The sequence below is a fragment of the Trachypithecus francoisi genome, unplaced genomic scaffold, assembly GCF_009764315.1.
Source record: "Trachypithecus francoisi isolate TF-2019V2 unplaced genomic scaffold, Tfra_2.0 Lachesis_group2, whole genome shotgun sequence".
Lineage (NCBI taxonomy): Eukaryota > Metazoa > Chordata > Mammalia > Primates > Cercopithecidae > Trachypithecus > Trachypithecus francoisi.
In genome coordinates, this window is record NW_022681465.1 from 143,042,185 (window position 1) to 143,057,384 (window position 15,200).

The 15,200-nt window shown below is 49.7% G+C and overlaps 1 protein-coding gene and 1 long non-coding RNA gene across 2 annotated transcripts in view; one reads left to right on the top strand and one right to left on the bottom strand.

Annotated features, from left to right (window-relative positions):
* Nucleotides 1-4,542: 4,542 nt before the first annotated feature.
* On the bottom strand, nucleotides 4,543-7,381 carry LOC117065643. The gene is made up of 2 exons (XR_004430008.1): nucleotides 6,758-7,381; nucleotides 4,543-4,808 (listed from the first exon to the last, which is right to left on the bottom strand). It is a non-coding gene; the product is annotated as an uncharacterized LOC117065643 (long non-coding RNA).
* LARP1 (La ribonucleoprotein 1, translational regulator) overlaps nucleotides 5,597-15,200 on the top strand; it is a 64,304-nt gene continuing 54,700 nt past the window's right edge. Inside the window, 2 exon segments of the mRNA XM_033180697.1 lie at nucleotides 5,597-5,706; nucleotides 5,847-6,485. Coding sequence (XP_033036588.1) covers nucleotides 6,050-6,485 — 436 coding nt within the window. The 5' untranslated portion in view covers nucleotides 5,597-5,706; nucleotides 5,847-6,049.

The following is a 15,200-nucleotide window of genomic DNA, read 5'->3' on the forward strand; positions in this document are numbered from 1 at the left end:
TCCCGGGTTCACACCATTCTCCTGCCTCAGCCTCCGGAGTAGCTGGGACTACAGGCGCCAGCTACCAAGCCGGGCTGATTTTTTTTGTGTTTTTAGTAGAGACGGGGTTTCACCATGTTAGCCAGGATAGTCTTGATCTCCTGACCTCGTGATCCGCCCGCCTCGGCCTCCCAAAGTGCTGGGAATGTTTTGTGTTTTTCTGTAGAGATGGTGTTTCGTCATGTTGCTCAGACCTACTTTGAACTCCTGGGCTCAAGAGATCCACCTGCTTTGGCCTCCCAAAGTGTTGGGATTACAGGCATGAGCCACCACGGCCCAGTCCAAATACGTATTTGGACCCATTTCATTAATTTGGTGGGTTTCATTTTTTGAGACAAGGTCTGGTCTCGCTTTGTTGCCTAGGCTAGGATGCAGTGATGTAATCACAGCTCACTGCAGCCTCTACCTCCCAGGCTCAAGCAATCCTCCCACCAAAGCCTCCTGAGTAGCTTAGACTACAAGCATGTGCCACCACACCTGATTTATTTATTTATTTATTTATTTATAGAGACAGGGTCTCACTATGTTGCCCAGGTGGGTCTCAAATTCCTGGACTCAAGCAATTCTCCCACCTCTGCCTCCCAAAGTGCTGGGATTACAGGCGTGATACATAGCACCTGGCCTAGTGTTTAAGCACATGATGTGTTTAAACTCTAGGCACAAGTTAGCCTGATCTTTGTCACTTTCTGCCTAAAGCATATTTTGTCTCTTTTTTTGGCCTCTCTTTTTTTTTGGCCGCAGGTTAAATATTGCTCAATTATTTGATTCCTCTAATTAGAGTTTACCCTTTAGAGAGATAGGATTCAACTTGTTTGGTATCTTCCTGAGGCCTAAGTATTTGAGGGATTCTCCATAAATACTTATGGATATGGCAACGGAGGGAAGAGAGGTAGGCTGTACAGAGTGGTGCAGTGAGTAAGAACAAGGCCTGGAGATATAGAACACCCTGAAACACCCCACTCTGATAGTTAGCTGCTGCCTGTGACGCTGAGCACCCACCTTTCTTTTCTGAATTTCAAATGCCTTCCTTTGTAATTTGAAGACAATAACCATTCCAGCACCTAGCCTGTAGAGCCTGGCACATAGTAGGGGCTCAGTAGACATTTAGGGAAATAATAACTATCCCACTGGGTTATCATGAGGATTAAATGAGATAGTGAATGTCAAGTATTTCCCATAGAACCTATTGTATACTAGTTAATAAAAGTAGCTATTCCTATTTGATCATGACTAGTATAGTAGTCCCCTCTTATCTGTGATTTGCTTCCTGATGTTTCAGTTACCTGTGGTTAACTGTAGTCAGAAAATATTATATACAATAAGATGTTTTGAGAGAGAAAGAGCACAGTTACATAAATTTTATTTATTTATTTTTATTTTTATTTTTGAGACAGAGCCTCGCTCTGTCACCCAGGCTGGAGTGCAGTGGCGTGATCTTGGCTCACTGCAAACTCCACCTCCCAGGTTCATGCCATTCTCCAGCCTCAGCCTCCCGAGTGGCTGGGACTACGGGCGCCCACCACGCCCAGCTAATTTTTTTATATTTTTAGTAGAGACGGGTTTTCACCGTGTTGGCCAGGATGGTCTCGATCTCCTGACCTCGTGATCCGCCTGCCTTGGCCTCTCAAAGTGCTGAGATTACAGGCGTGAGCCACTGCACCCAGCCATAAATTTGATTACAGTCTATTGTTATAATTGTTCTATTTTATTATTATTGTTTATTTCTTACTGTGCCTAATTTATATATAAACTTTATTATAGGTATGTATATATAGGAAAAACATAGTATATATAGAGTTTGGTACTATTTGGGGTTTCAGGCATACACTAGGATAAGGGAGGATGACTGTATTTAGAAATATATGCATATAGAATACTATAGTTGGTTAGGAATCAAAAAAACCTGAATTCAAATCCCAATTCTATCTTTTTTTTTTTTTTTTTTGAGACAGAGTCTCGCTCTGTCGCCCAGGCTGGGGTGCAGTGGCGCAATCTCGGCTCACTGCAAGCTCCACCTCCTGGGTTCAGGTGATTCTCCTGCCTCAGCCTCCCGAGTAGCTGGGACTACAAGCGCCCGCCACAACACCCGGCTAATTTTTAAAATATTTTTAGTAGAGACGGGGTTTCACCGTGTTAGCCAGGATGGTCTTGATCTCCTGACCTCGTGATCCACCCGCCTCGGCCTCCCAAAGTGCTGGGATTATAGGCGTGAGCCACCGCACCCGGCCTCATCTTTTTTTTATTAAAAGTTTAAAAGAAATAGAGATAGGGTCTCACTGTGTTGTCCAGGCTGGTCTCTAACTCCTGGGTTCAGGCGATCCTCCTGCTTTGGCCTTTCAAAGTGTTGGGATTACAAGTGTGAGTCACTGTGCCCAGACCCAGTTTCATTATTTTAATGTAGAAAAAGCTACTAGATTTAGGATAAAGAGATTCAGGTATGACACCTGGCTCTGTCAGGCTCTGCTGTGTGACTTTGGATAAGGAACTTTACTTTTCTTTTTTTTTTTTCTTTTTGAGATGGAGTTTTGTTCTGTCACCCAGGCTGGAGTGCAGTGGGGGTAGTCTCGGTTTACTGCAAGCTCTGCCTCCTGGGTTCAAGCAATTTTTGTGCCTCAGCCTCCTGAGTAGCTTGGATTACAGGTGTGCGCCACCACGCCCACCTAATTTTTGTATTTTTAGTAGAGACGGGGTTTCACTATGTTGACCAGGCTGGTCTCGAACTCATGACCTCAGGTGATGTGCCCGCCTCAGCCTCCCAAAGTGCTGGGATTACAGGTTTGAGCCACCGTGCCCAGGCGGGAACTTTACTTTTCTGAACTTTGGTTTCTTCATCTGCAAAACAAGGAAAATGAGTTATCATTATGATTCCTTTTTCCAGTTCTAACAGCTTCTAAGCGTAAGATGTTGTCTCGGCCAGGCATGGTGGCTAACGCTTGTAATTCCAGCACTTTGGGAGGCTGAGTTGGGCAGATCACCTGAGGTCAGGAGTTTCAGACCAGCCTGGCCATTATGGTAAAATCCCGTTGCTACTAAAAATACAAAAATTAGCCAGGTGTAGTGGCAGGCGCCTGTAATTCCAGCTACTCAGGAGGCTGAGGCAGGAGAATTGCTTGAACCCGGGAGGCGGAGGTTGCAGTGAGCTGAGATCCCGCCACTGCACTCCAGCCCGGACGACAGAATGAGAGTCAAAAAAAAAAAAAAAAAAAAAAGATGTTTCACACAGGTCTGTTACTTTCTCTGGCCCTAGTTCGCCTCTCTCTGGGGCAGGCCCAGGGTAGGCAGATCTCAATACCCCTCCACTCTGTACACAGCAGGGCCTGGCCATGCTTGTTCAACCCTGTCTCTGACTGCTGAGTAGCATGAATGAGTTTCTTGTCCACATAGTGCCCTCGTACCCTCACAAGTTCTCAGGGGTCGGGGAGGGTACTTCTCTACCTCCAATTACAAAAAGAACGACCAACAATAATAATTATGTCCCCTATTAACAAAGTTTAGAGAGGGTCTAGAGTGAATAATCTCTTCAGGTAATATTTATCAATAAATTTTAAAAAATAAAGCTGTGCATGGTGGCACGTGCCTGTGGTCCTAGCTACTTCGGAGGCTGAGGTAGGAGGATAGCTTGAGCCCAGGAGTTTGAGGCTGCAGTAAGCCATGATCACACCACTGCACTCCAGCCTGGGTGACAGACCTTATCTCTTCAAATAAATAAATAGTGCATTCCAGTGGCAATGTGCAATAATTTACCTTCTGATTAAGAGTACATGTAATGCACTTAGTAGATTCCCGGTGTAATTCATTGAGTAACATTACCTTCCTTGGTAGCTCTTTTGAAGTGCTGGCTTGTCTATAAAATTTACACAGCGCCTTGACTAACATTGTCTCACTTGACCCTTCACAGGAGCTCAGAGGGTGGAAGCAAGTCAGGCATTATTTACCCCCATTTTTCCACCAGGAGAGGGGTCCAGGGAAGTGCGGCTAGCTGGCCAAGGTTTGGAGGCTGAATAACCCAAGAGTTGGAATTAGACATGGCGTTACCTGGCTATCCCTACCAGTACTTCTCCCCCATACAGGTTACAACAATCCTACAGCTCAGCCTTGCTGGCTGGGGCAGTTCCAAGAGGCTTTTCATTCAGTCGTCTCCTAGATCCAGCAGGTCGTGTGCTCTAATTCTTGTTTTGGAGATGGCCAACATTCCAGGCTGTTATGTTATGTGAGCACGTGGGATCACAGCCAGTCAGAAGCCAGGATTTCTCTAAGTGAAGTCATAAGCACCAAAGGTATCTTGCTAGACACGCAGATTTCTGGGTCCAGTCCCAGACCGAGCCTGATTCCTAATACTTTGGCATGTGCGTTCAAAGAAGTCTTTCCTTATCACCCAAACAAAAGTAGCCCATCTAGTTTAACTGATTACCACAGTTTAACTATTGTCTTCATAGATACTAGACAATAATTTATCACTTTTTTATTGTCTCTTTCCCCACCTTAGAATAAATTCCATGAGGATAGGGACTTCATTAGCCTGGTTTATACCAAACCCGTTTCCTAGAACCCTGCAAGGCCCCCACAGTACGAGGTAAGTATTTATTGAATAGAATGTACATTGAAGTTTGAAACTGCTGTCATACGTTGTTCCTTCATTTTACAATAGTGAAACTGAGGCCCACGAGGCTGGAAGTCACTGCTGCAGATGGTAAGGGGCAGGGCCAGGATAAAATCTCAGATCTCAGAAGTCCCAATCCAGGGACGGTTCAACTCCGCCCAAAGCAATTCTTGAGGAAAAAAACAACATCCACTTAAAAGAAAAGACATTTCCTGCCCATAAATACAAGGTTTCGCGGTGGGGAGAAGGGCCTGGTCTGGGTGAGGGCTTTGGTAATTCCGTTCCCACTTCCTAGGCTCCCGCTGCCCTCAAGGGCTAAAGAATCGCCTTCCAGGCCCGGAGTCGAACCCATCTGCGGGTAGCGTCGAGGCCAGGCCTGGCGGCGGCGAAGCGCGGAGCACAACCCGCAGAGGTGCGGACAGCTCACCCAACCAAGGTCACCCGGGCGGGGACCGAAGGGGCCAGGCCCGCCGCGCACAGGGGAGGGGGCAGCGTTGGTGCATCCTCGGGGCGGATGAGGGTCCTCCCTTCAGTCTCCCGGAAGTCAGGAATGACACTAATGGATCCTTCCCCTGAATCTGACACCCAGCCTAAAGAGCGCGAGCAGGCCCGGCCACCCGCGTGGCCCGGTCCCATGTGCTCCACCTGAAGCCGCTCTCACACGCTGGCCCTTTAAGACACCTCCCCTCCTCGCCCAGCCTTCTCTCCTATCCCCCTCAGCGCCCCCACCGACAACTCCCGAATTGCATCAGGCACGTGCTCGCCCCCGTCCGGTCTGAGCGTCCCTACCCCCAGCCCGGGAGGTGCTCTGAGGAATCGGAGACGAGGGGCGGGGCTAGGGGGCAGGACCGCGGAGCCGTGCGCGCGCGCTCCCGCCGCCTCCTGCCCGCCCGTCGCCTAGGGCCCGGCCGGCGGGCGCGCCCCCGCTGCGCCGTCCCCCCTCGCCCGCCGCGTCGTGAGGCGCGCGCCCGCCCGCCGCCTGCCGCGGATCGCGTGGTCGGCTCGGCTCGCCGCGCCTCTCCCCCGTCCGTCCATATTGCTGCAGCCCCCGAGCCGGGAAGCCCGGGCCGCCCCGGGGGCGGGGGGGAGGGAGGGACGGGACTAGAAGCCTGCCGGGCTCGGGGTGGGGGCGTCTTGCGAGGAACGGGCGGGGGGGGACGCACGCCAAGGAGGCCTGGACCGCAGAGTGGGGGGCCTTCCTCCCCCCCCGCCCCGCTAGTGGGCCTCGGATTTACGGCGGCTGCATCTAACTGGGAGGGGGCCGCACCTCGCGTGAACCCCGACCCTTCTCCGCAGGGACTGGGGCCCGGCGCCCCGGAGGAAGGCGTCGCGGGCGCCCTGCTAGCCAAGTTCGAGGCGGGGGAGGCAGCTTCGGGCGCGCCCGGCTTCTCCGGGGGGGCGGGCGCGCAGATGGCCACTCAGGTGGAGCCGCTCCTGCCTGGGGGCGCCCCGCTCTTGCAGGCCGAAGAGCACGGGGGGCTGGTGAGGAAGAAGCCGCCGCCGGCGCCCGAGGGCAAGGGCGAGCCCGGGGCGAACGACGTCCGCGGGGGGGAGCCGGACAGCGGCGCTCGGAGACCCCGGCCGCCCTGCGCCAAGCCGCTCAAGGAGGGCACCGGGCAGCAGGAGCGCGAGAGCCCGCGGCCGCTGCAGCTGCCCGGCGCCGAAGGCCCGGCCGTCAGCGACGGGGAGGAGGGCGGCGGCGAGCCAGGCGCTGGCGGAGGAGCTGCCGGAGCCGCGGGCGCGGGGCGCCGGGACTTCGTGGAAGCCCCCCCGCCCAAGGTGAACCCGTGGACTAAGAACGCATTGCAGCCGGTCCTGACCACCGTGAACGGACAGTCCCCCCCAGGTGGGTTTCCCTCTTTGCCCTCCTGGGCCCGGGGGCCTCTTCCGGGGACATGGGAGTCCCCTCCCCCAGCACCTCCAGGGCCCCGGGGTCCGCTACCGGTCATGGTGACTCGGGACTTTTTTAAATTGCCTCCTGGTTGATCCTGGTCGCTGCGCCCTCCCCCCCACCGCACACTCAGGGATCTGCCCCTGCCCGAGGGCCCGGCCTCCGGGAGGCTACGGCCACCGCCTGGGCCTCATCGGTTAGTGGGCAACGGTGTGATCCGGGCCTACCTCGTCGGCAGAGGGTGGGCGCTGGTTTCAGTGAAACGATCCCCACTGCATGCTGGTGTAGGAGACGGTTTCTGTTTTGAACCTTCCTTGGGAAGCCCCTCTTCCCACCCCGCCCGGCGCTCCCCGTTTTGGTAGCGTTGCGAGCCTCCCCATGTTGTAAATGTTTAGTGAGCATATGTCACGGGCAACCCAGTGCCCGGCGCGGAGTACATGCCGGCCGCACGGATTCGGGGATTAAAAGTTAACAAGTTTTGTTCTCGGGGAGAGGATATTGGGCGGTAGAATCGCCATTTGGAGACGGGTTGAGGGGTCAGTTATGGGGAGAAGAAACCCATCGTGTTACCGAATTCGGTGGTTTCCCTCCCCGATCCCGGGCACCTTCCGCCTTAAGAAGGAGCCCGACGGCGAGTGTGCTGGGGGAGCCAGTTAGGAGGTTGGCGGAAAATGTGAGGCGGGTGAGGGGCCTGCGGCGACTTGAGGGGCGTGTGGCGGCGGGGGAGGGAGTGGCCCGGCTGGGCGGGCGGGTGACAGTTGGGCGCCATGCGCCGCGCCGGCGTCCCGCGGGTCGCTCGGCCTCGGCGTTCGGCGCGGGCCGCAGCGCTGGGGGTGGCAGGCGGGTGCGGGCCCGCGGCGCCGAGTGTGCGTGTGCGCGGCGCGGGTGTGTGCGCGTCCCCTCTTCCCGGCATTCCTCTGCAGCCGGGACAACGTGGTGCCTCCCCGCGCGGGGAGCGGCATGTGACTGCCGACCGGCGCTCCGCGAGTCCTCCCTCTCCCTCCTCCGCGTTTTGGTCCTTTTGGACCGTGCCCCTTTCCAGGGGGAGGTAAGGGTTGCAGGAAATCCCAGCAGAGCCGTGTCAGCGTGGGGAGAGAGGCGGTGCAGAATATGGAGTCTGCTCCTGGCCTGCCTTTGCCGAGAATAGATCGTCGGCTTGGGTGGGGGGGCGCGCCCACTCTTTTCCTCGGCCGGCGCATAGGGCGGGTCTCCATTCTTTGGTTTTGGGTCCGTTGGAGGTGGGTCGGTTTGGAACTGTCTTGTAGTTAGAATGATGGCCTCTGGTCGTAGCCCTGGTGCTTTTGAAAAAAAAAAAACTCCTCTCCTGCCGTAGCTGATTGAGGCTAACTGGTTTAAACCATTAAAAATAAAGGGGGTGCTTAATGCCTTCACAGTCAAAGAAGTAGAAGCACTGCTAGTCCTAGAGAAGCCAGAATAGCCAGTCCTGAAAACAGCATGTTGCAATTTTTATTTCTTTTCAGGTTGCTTCATTTGGAGGAGAGGACATTGGGGGTTTACTAACAGTCCCTCAAACTGTGTTCTCTTCCTTCACCCCTCCTTCCCTTCCCCCCTTTCCCTTCCAGAGCCCTCTTATGCAAAAGACAGTGCTGAAACCTCCGTTTTCTTTCACATCCCTCCTATCCACCCACAGAATGAGGGAAAACAACTTTAGAACACTCTTTGGTCCTTCTCCACTCTTTAAACTCAAAAGGGTATAATCATCCTCGGGAGAGAGCACTCCTTTTAAATGGGGCTACTCATCCTGGCTACTGCTTGGCTAATGGTGAATCTGCCTTGTGGGTTTTAAATCAGCCATGACATCAGGTGGTATTGGGTGCCTGAGCTGGCATTTTGTGTAAGTCCAGGAGCCCTTGATAGTGTGTGTCACTGGGGTTATTGATCGTGGGAAGAAGACAGCTTGGCTGGCATCTCACCTTTTCCTCTGAGCGGAGAAGCTGACTTGCTTTAAGTGCCCAAAGCAAAATTCTCAGTAAGAGTAGATTTGCTCTGTTATTGTTTTTTGGAATCTTAAGGTAAGAGAGTGTCTACTCGTTGGTTTAGAACCTTTGGAATAGGTTTTGACAGCCTAACTCAGGTTAATCCCGTAGCTTCTCTCTCTAAGCTTGTTGTTAGGCTTGTGTGTATTTTGAGAGAGAATTCTGTGATTGGGCTGTCAGTCTGATAAGGCTAGATGGTGGCCCTTTCTCTGGAGCCTACATGAATCTCTGAAGTGCTTTTCCAGCCCTGGTTTTATTTACAGCTTTGACAAATTTAAATGTTGTGACACTAGTGGAGTGGCTGTGTGGTCTTGGGAATTTTTGTGTTCTGTGATGCATGTGTTTTTGGAAGTCTACAGAAATGAGTACCTCATAAGCAAACTAAAAGCTTTCCAAAGCTTGCTGTAAATGCCTATTTTTAGCCTTGCTTTTGGCTCAGATGTTGGTGTTTTAGTTCTTTAAGGGACACATGCAGTAACTAGTAATAAAATATGTTTTGTGATATCTCTCCTTTCTTGTGGGGTTCTGTATTCTGCTTTAAGCATCCAAGTCTTACATTTGTAGTTTTAAGTCTTGGGATTTGCATTTTGGTTTTTTAGATCTCCCTCCCTCCCCAGAGTATTTTTAAATGTTTAAAATTTTTGCCTTATCCTAGCCATATCCCTTCTAAGTATAAGGTCCAAGATATCTAAGTTAAGAGATGATATATAGCGAAAGTTCTGGGGTCAAACTGCGTGGGTTCAAATGCCAGCTCTACCACTTGTTAGCTGTGCCTCCTTGGGCAAGTTATTTAACCATTCTGTGCCTCACCTTCTTAATTTGTGTAATAGGTATTTATGATTTACCTGCCTCATGGGGGTATTACAAGCATTCATTATTATGATAAATGTATTTAGCCCAGTGCCTGGCAGGTAGAAGTTGTTACTCTGGGTCTTGGTGGGACTTTTCTCTGGATCTCTGCTTTTCTCTACCTGTAATATGATGGGGTTGCTGAATGCAGATCTTTCCTTTTCTTTTGTTATATCAGTATTCCATGATATGTATGGGATCTGTCTCTTAAAACTTGACTTTTGCTTATCCACAGACATGAAGGGCATGGGATGGATAATTTAAAGGTTGGTGACTCTTAAGAATTAGCTGTTTTTTGCTTCGGAATGTGGTGAGATGAATTTTTAAAAAATAAATTTTAACTTTTTAATTTGCCTTTTGTGAAGATTTTCTTTGGGGGGAGTTGCACGTGTGCTGTCAGGGATATGAGGAAAAGTCAGCCTAACTGGACTGAAAGTTTGCTGTGGCTGGTGCACGTGTAGTGCCGTGAGACTTGAGAGTACAGATAGTCTCCAACTTATGATGGTTCAATTTATGATTTTTTGACTGTATGTTGATGAGAAAGTGATACTCATTTATTGGAAACTGTACTTCAGGTACCCATACAACCATGGTTTTTCACTTGCAGTATAGTATTCAATAAATTAATTACATGAGAGATTCAACACTTAAAATAGGCTTTATGTTAGATGCTTTGGGCATCTGTAGGCTAATATAAGTGTTCTGAGTGCATTTAAGATAGGCTAGGCTAAGTTGTTATTTTTTTTATTATTATTATTATTTTTTGAGACAGTCTTGCTCTGTCGCCCAGGCTTGAGTGCAGTGGTGTGATCTTGGCCCACTCCAACCTCTGCCTCCCGGCTTCAAGCGATTCTCCTGCCTCAGCCTCCTAAGTAGCTAGGACTACAGGTGTGCACCACCATGCCCAGCTAATTTTTGTATTTTTAGTAGAGACGGGGTTTCACCACGTTAACCAGGCTGGTCTTGAACTCCTGACCTTAGGCAGTCCGCCCACCTTGGGCTCCCAAAATGCTGGGATTACAGGCATGAGCCATGGTACCTGGTGCTAGGCTAAGCTTTGATGTTCAGTAGGTAGGTGTATTAAATGCATTTTCAATTTAATTATATTTATTTTTTAGACAGGGTCTCACTGTCACCTAGGCTGGAGTGTAGTGGCACAATCATAGCTCACTGCAGTCTCAAACTCCTGGGCTCAAAGGATCCTCCTAGTTTAGCCTCCCTAGTAGCTGAGACTACAGGTGCATGCCACCACACTGGCTAATTTTTTTCTGTATTTTTTATAGAGATGGGGTTCTGCCGTGTTGCCCAGGCTGGTGTCCAACTCCTGGGCTCAAGTGATCTGCTGGCCTAGGCCTCCTGAAGTGCTGGGATTACAGATGTGAGCCACCATGGCTGGCCTTATGGTATTTTCAGGATGTAACCCCATCTTAAGTCGATAAGTGTCTGTATATCATTTCCACAAGCCCGCGTCCACCGTAGCCGGGGTAGTCAGTAGGTTTGTTTTGTGTACACCTCTAACTTGATGTGTAGTAAGAAACCTAGTGCTGAAGTTTGGAACAAGGTCTGAGACTTAAATGTTTATGTTCTGAGCATCATTTTTTTCTGTGTCCCTTTGAAATGCAACCAACTGGCCCAAAATTTAAAAAGATTATAATTCAGCAATCCCGTGGTGCCCCAGAGATCCTCTGCTGCACTGAACTGGGCCCATGTAAACCTCTCTGCTTTGCTTCCTGGGTGTGGGCCCTTCCCCAGATTGCCCTGGTTGTACTAGCTGGGTGTCTGTGTGGATCTAGGGCATCACCATGACCTTGCAGTGTCAAAGCTACTTCACCGTTATTAGGAGCTACTTTTTTTTTTTTTTTGGAGATGGAGTTTTGCACTTGTTGCCCAGGTTGGAGTGCAATGGCACGATCTCAGCTCACCACAACTTCTACCTCCCAGGTTCAAGCGATTCTCCTGCCTCAGCCTCGCGAGTAACTGGGATTACAGGCATGCGCCACCATGCCCGGCTAATTTTGTATTTTTAGTAGAACAGGGTTTCTCCGTGTTGGTCAGGCTGGTCTCAAACTCCTGACCTCAGGTGATCCACCCGCCTCAGCCTGCCAAAGTGCTGGGTTGGGATTACAGGCATGAGCGATCGTGCCTGGCCCTAGGAGCTACTTCTGATCATGCTCATGACCAGCAATGTGGACGCCGGCAAACCCTTTGCTTTCTCTGTGCCTCTGTTTCTTCATCTGTAAAATCAGCGTATTAGACTAGGTCTAAATGTCTTAAAAGTTTTCTAGTATCAAAACTTTTTTTCTAAAACTCCCTTCCCACAAAAGAAAGAAACCAAAGTATAGCTTTATATATATGTAGCTTTATATTTGCATCATGATTAAGAATCCAAGCTCTCTGGAGGCTGGAGAAACTCTTCTGGTTTCAGGAGCCTAAGTCGATGGCTTGAGGGTGTATAATGGAGCAGCCAGACGTTATGTGCCTTACAGCGTCTGAAAGCCTGAAAATTTCCTCCGCCAATAAAAACTGAACCTAAATCTAACAGAACCATAGATCTAACTGCCAGTTTGTAGGGAAATGGGGCTACAGGAACAGACTAATTAGCCATGAGGTAGGCAGTTATTCAGTTTCTAAATGTGAGAAATTCTACAAGACACACTATTTCCAATAGATAAATGGCATTTTTAAAAAGGAAGAACTGTTACAGATGAAGAGAGTTGAGACACCAGTCGTGCGTTGTTGTGAATCTTGTTTGGATCTTGATTCTTGACCAAATGTCCAAAGATGTTTTGATGACAACTGAGGAAATTTGACTATTTTAAGATAAGAAATTATCTTATTTTGTCAGGGATGATAATGGTATTATGATTATTTTTAACTGTGTAACTGGATATATTGTGCACCCCCAGCTAAAAACTGCTTGGTTAGTCTATTCAATGAGACTTAAGGCTTTTTCCTATCGTGCACTTGATCTTAGCCAAAAGGCCAAGAAGCAATATAGTGTGAATCACTTTCTCTTCTTCTAAGGAGAGGTCACAATTAGGACACCCTTTGAAGGGGAGAGTGGGAGGCAGCTTTCATCGGGAGCCTTCAGCTGGCCTGGCCCCTTCCCTTCTGGACAGGTAGTTTGCATTTCATACTGACCCGGAAGTGAGTGCCTGCCAGGTAGGGGAAGGTTTTTAGGAGGTGGGGCCCTTTGGGAGGTAGAGGATAGTCACAAATCTTCTTGAACTCTGAACCTCCTGAGGGATGGGGTCTTTTTGCTGACCCACCCACTGTCTAGCAGTGGGACCTGAACTGGAGTAAGCAATCTAATAGTTATTACTGAGCACCCATTCCCTTTTCTGGGAGGTGGGCAGGGGAGGAGGAGGAGGAGAAGGAGGAGCCGGCCTGAAACCACAAAAACCTCTTTAAAATGAAGAGCTTGGCAGATGGGAGTGCCCCTGTTTGCAAAACCCAAGACAGCTCAAAGGGAGTAATTAGGGTGTTGGGGCCACTGGAGGTTCAGCAGGTGCCTCAGTCCAGACTCACAAACCTCCCTGGCTGGTCCAGAGTGATCTAAGGGAGTGGCCAGGAGAAAGGATGGCCTTACCTTGCCTGGGATTCAAGGAAAGAAGTAAGTGTTTGATACCTTGCTAGTGAAAACATGGGAAACAGCACATCAATGTGAAGGGGGACGGTGATGGAATTTAAATTAGAACATGAGCAGGGTACTTCTCTCTACTCTCACTTTGTGACTTTAGATTGTTTGTCTAACCTCTGTTTTCCTTATTCACAGAATGGGGCTAATCCTGGTGCTGAGGTTGTTTAGAGGGTCAAATTGCTGTTAAGTACGGGGCAGCACAGGTGCGGTGGTTCACACCTGTAATCCTAGCACTTTGGGAGGCTGAGGCAGGCGGATCATGAGGTCAGGAGTTTAAGACCAGTCTGGCCAGCATAGTGAAACCTCATCTCTACTAAAAATACAAAAAAATTAGCCAGGCATGGCGGCCTGCACCTGTAGTCCCAGCTACTCAGGAGGCTGAGGCAGGAAAATTGCTTGAACCTGGGAGGGGGAGGTTGCAGTGAGCTGAGATCGTGCCACTGCACTCCAGCCTAGGTGACAGAGCAAGACTCCGTCTGAAAAATAAACATCCTACACAGATGTAAGATGTAAGTTTTTTTAATTTCAGAAGATTGCATTCCAAAGCCAGATATTGGTAATTACTCTGAGGGTTTATCTGTGCCTTTCCTCAACTGAGTGGATAATCAGGAGTTAGCTGAATTTTCAAGAAGGGCTATTTGTGATAGTTACCAGGGGCAAGTGACCAACTTCCCATGGCTAATAGCCTGGGATGTCTCCCTGAAAGATTTTCCCAGAATCAAGGACAGTCCTATTGTGGCACCTTTTTTTTCTTGGCTGAACCTTTAGACTGGCAAAGCCCTAGGTATGGGGAGGGGACGAGTGTGGGTCTTCATAGATGAATTTTGTAAAGCCAGCCTGGTAAATCTGTCATACATGGTGTGGGGCTTCTCCATCTCAGTTTGATGTGCTGTTAGTAAACCTAGATGATTCCTCCATGACAGGCCTTGTTTACAGGCCACTTTGTAATTACTCTCCAAACTAGTGGTAACAACCTTACTCTCAAGACATACATTCCGGCCACTCAAGTTGTCTTTTCTCTTTGCCTTAGAATGGAGTTGCAAGCTTCTCAGAGGAACTTAAGTCCCACAGTATCCAGGAGCCATCTAGATAAATGATCTGATAGAGATAGGACTCTATGGTTTTTGCTCTGCTTTTCACTTAAACTAATTTATTTAGGCTCCTGATAATTCAGAGATAGGTAATAGTGGTATAATAGTCACCATTTACTGAGTGTCTCACCTGTTCTAGCCCAAGTGATCTGCTGAGCAGAGGCTTTTTTTTTTTTAAATTGAGAAAGAGTTTCGCTCTTGTTGCCCAGGCTGGAGTGCAATGCGCGCAATCTCGGCTCACAGCAACCTCTGACTCCCGGGTTCAAGCGATTCACCTGCCTCAGCCTCCCAAGTAGCTGGGATTATGGCCATGCGCCACCACCCCCGGCTAATTTTTTGTGTTTTTAGTAGAGACGGGATTTCTCCATGTTGGTCAGGCTGGTCTCGAACTCCTGACCTCAGATGATCTGCCCACCTTGGCCTCCCAAAGTGCTGGGATTACAGGTATGAGCCACTGCGCCTGGCCCAGCAGATGCTCTTTTTATTCCCATTTCACAGATGAGGAAAGTGAGACTCAGGAGACGTTAAGCATTTCTATCCTTCTAATTGTTCAGACTAAAGACCTTAAGATCATCCTTGCCACCTCTTTTTTTTTTTTTTTTTTTTTTTGAGACGGAGTCTCGCTCTGTCGGCTGGGCGGGAAGTGCAGTGGCCAGATCTCAGCTCACTGCAAGCTCTGCTTCCCGGGTTTACGCCATTCTCCTGCCTCAGCCTCCCGAGTAGCTGGGACTACAGGCGCCCACCACCTCGCCCGGCTAGATTTTTTTATTTTTTTAGTAGAGACGGGGTTTCACTGTGTTAGCCAGGATGGTCTCGATCTCCTGACCTCGTGATCCACCCGTCTCGGCCTCCCAAAGTGCTGGGATTACAGGCTTGAGCCACCGCGCCCGGCGCCACCTCTCTTTTTTTCTGGCTGGTTGCAGTGGCTCACACCTGTAATCCCAGCACTTTGGGAGGCCGAGATGGTAGGATCATGTGAACCCAGGAGTTCAAGGTTGCAAGTGAACTGTGATTGTGCCACTGTACTCCAGCCTGGGCGACAGAGTGAGACCTTGTCTCTAAAAAGTAAATGTCTTTTGGTGACCCCACATGT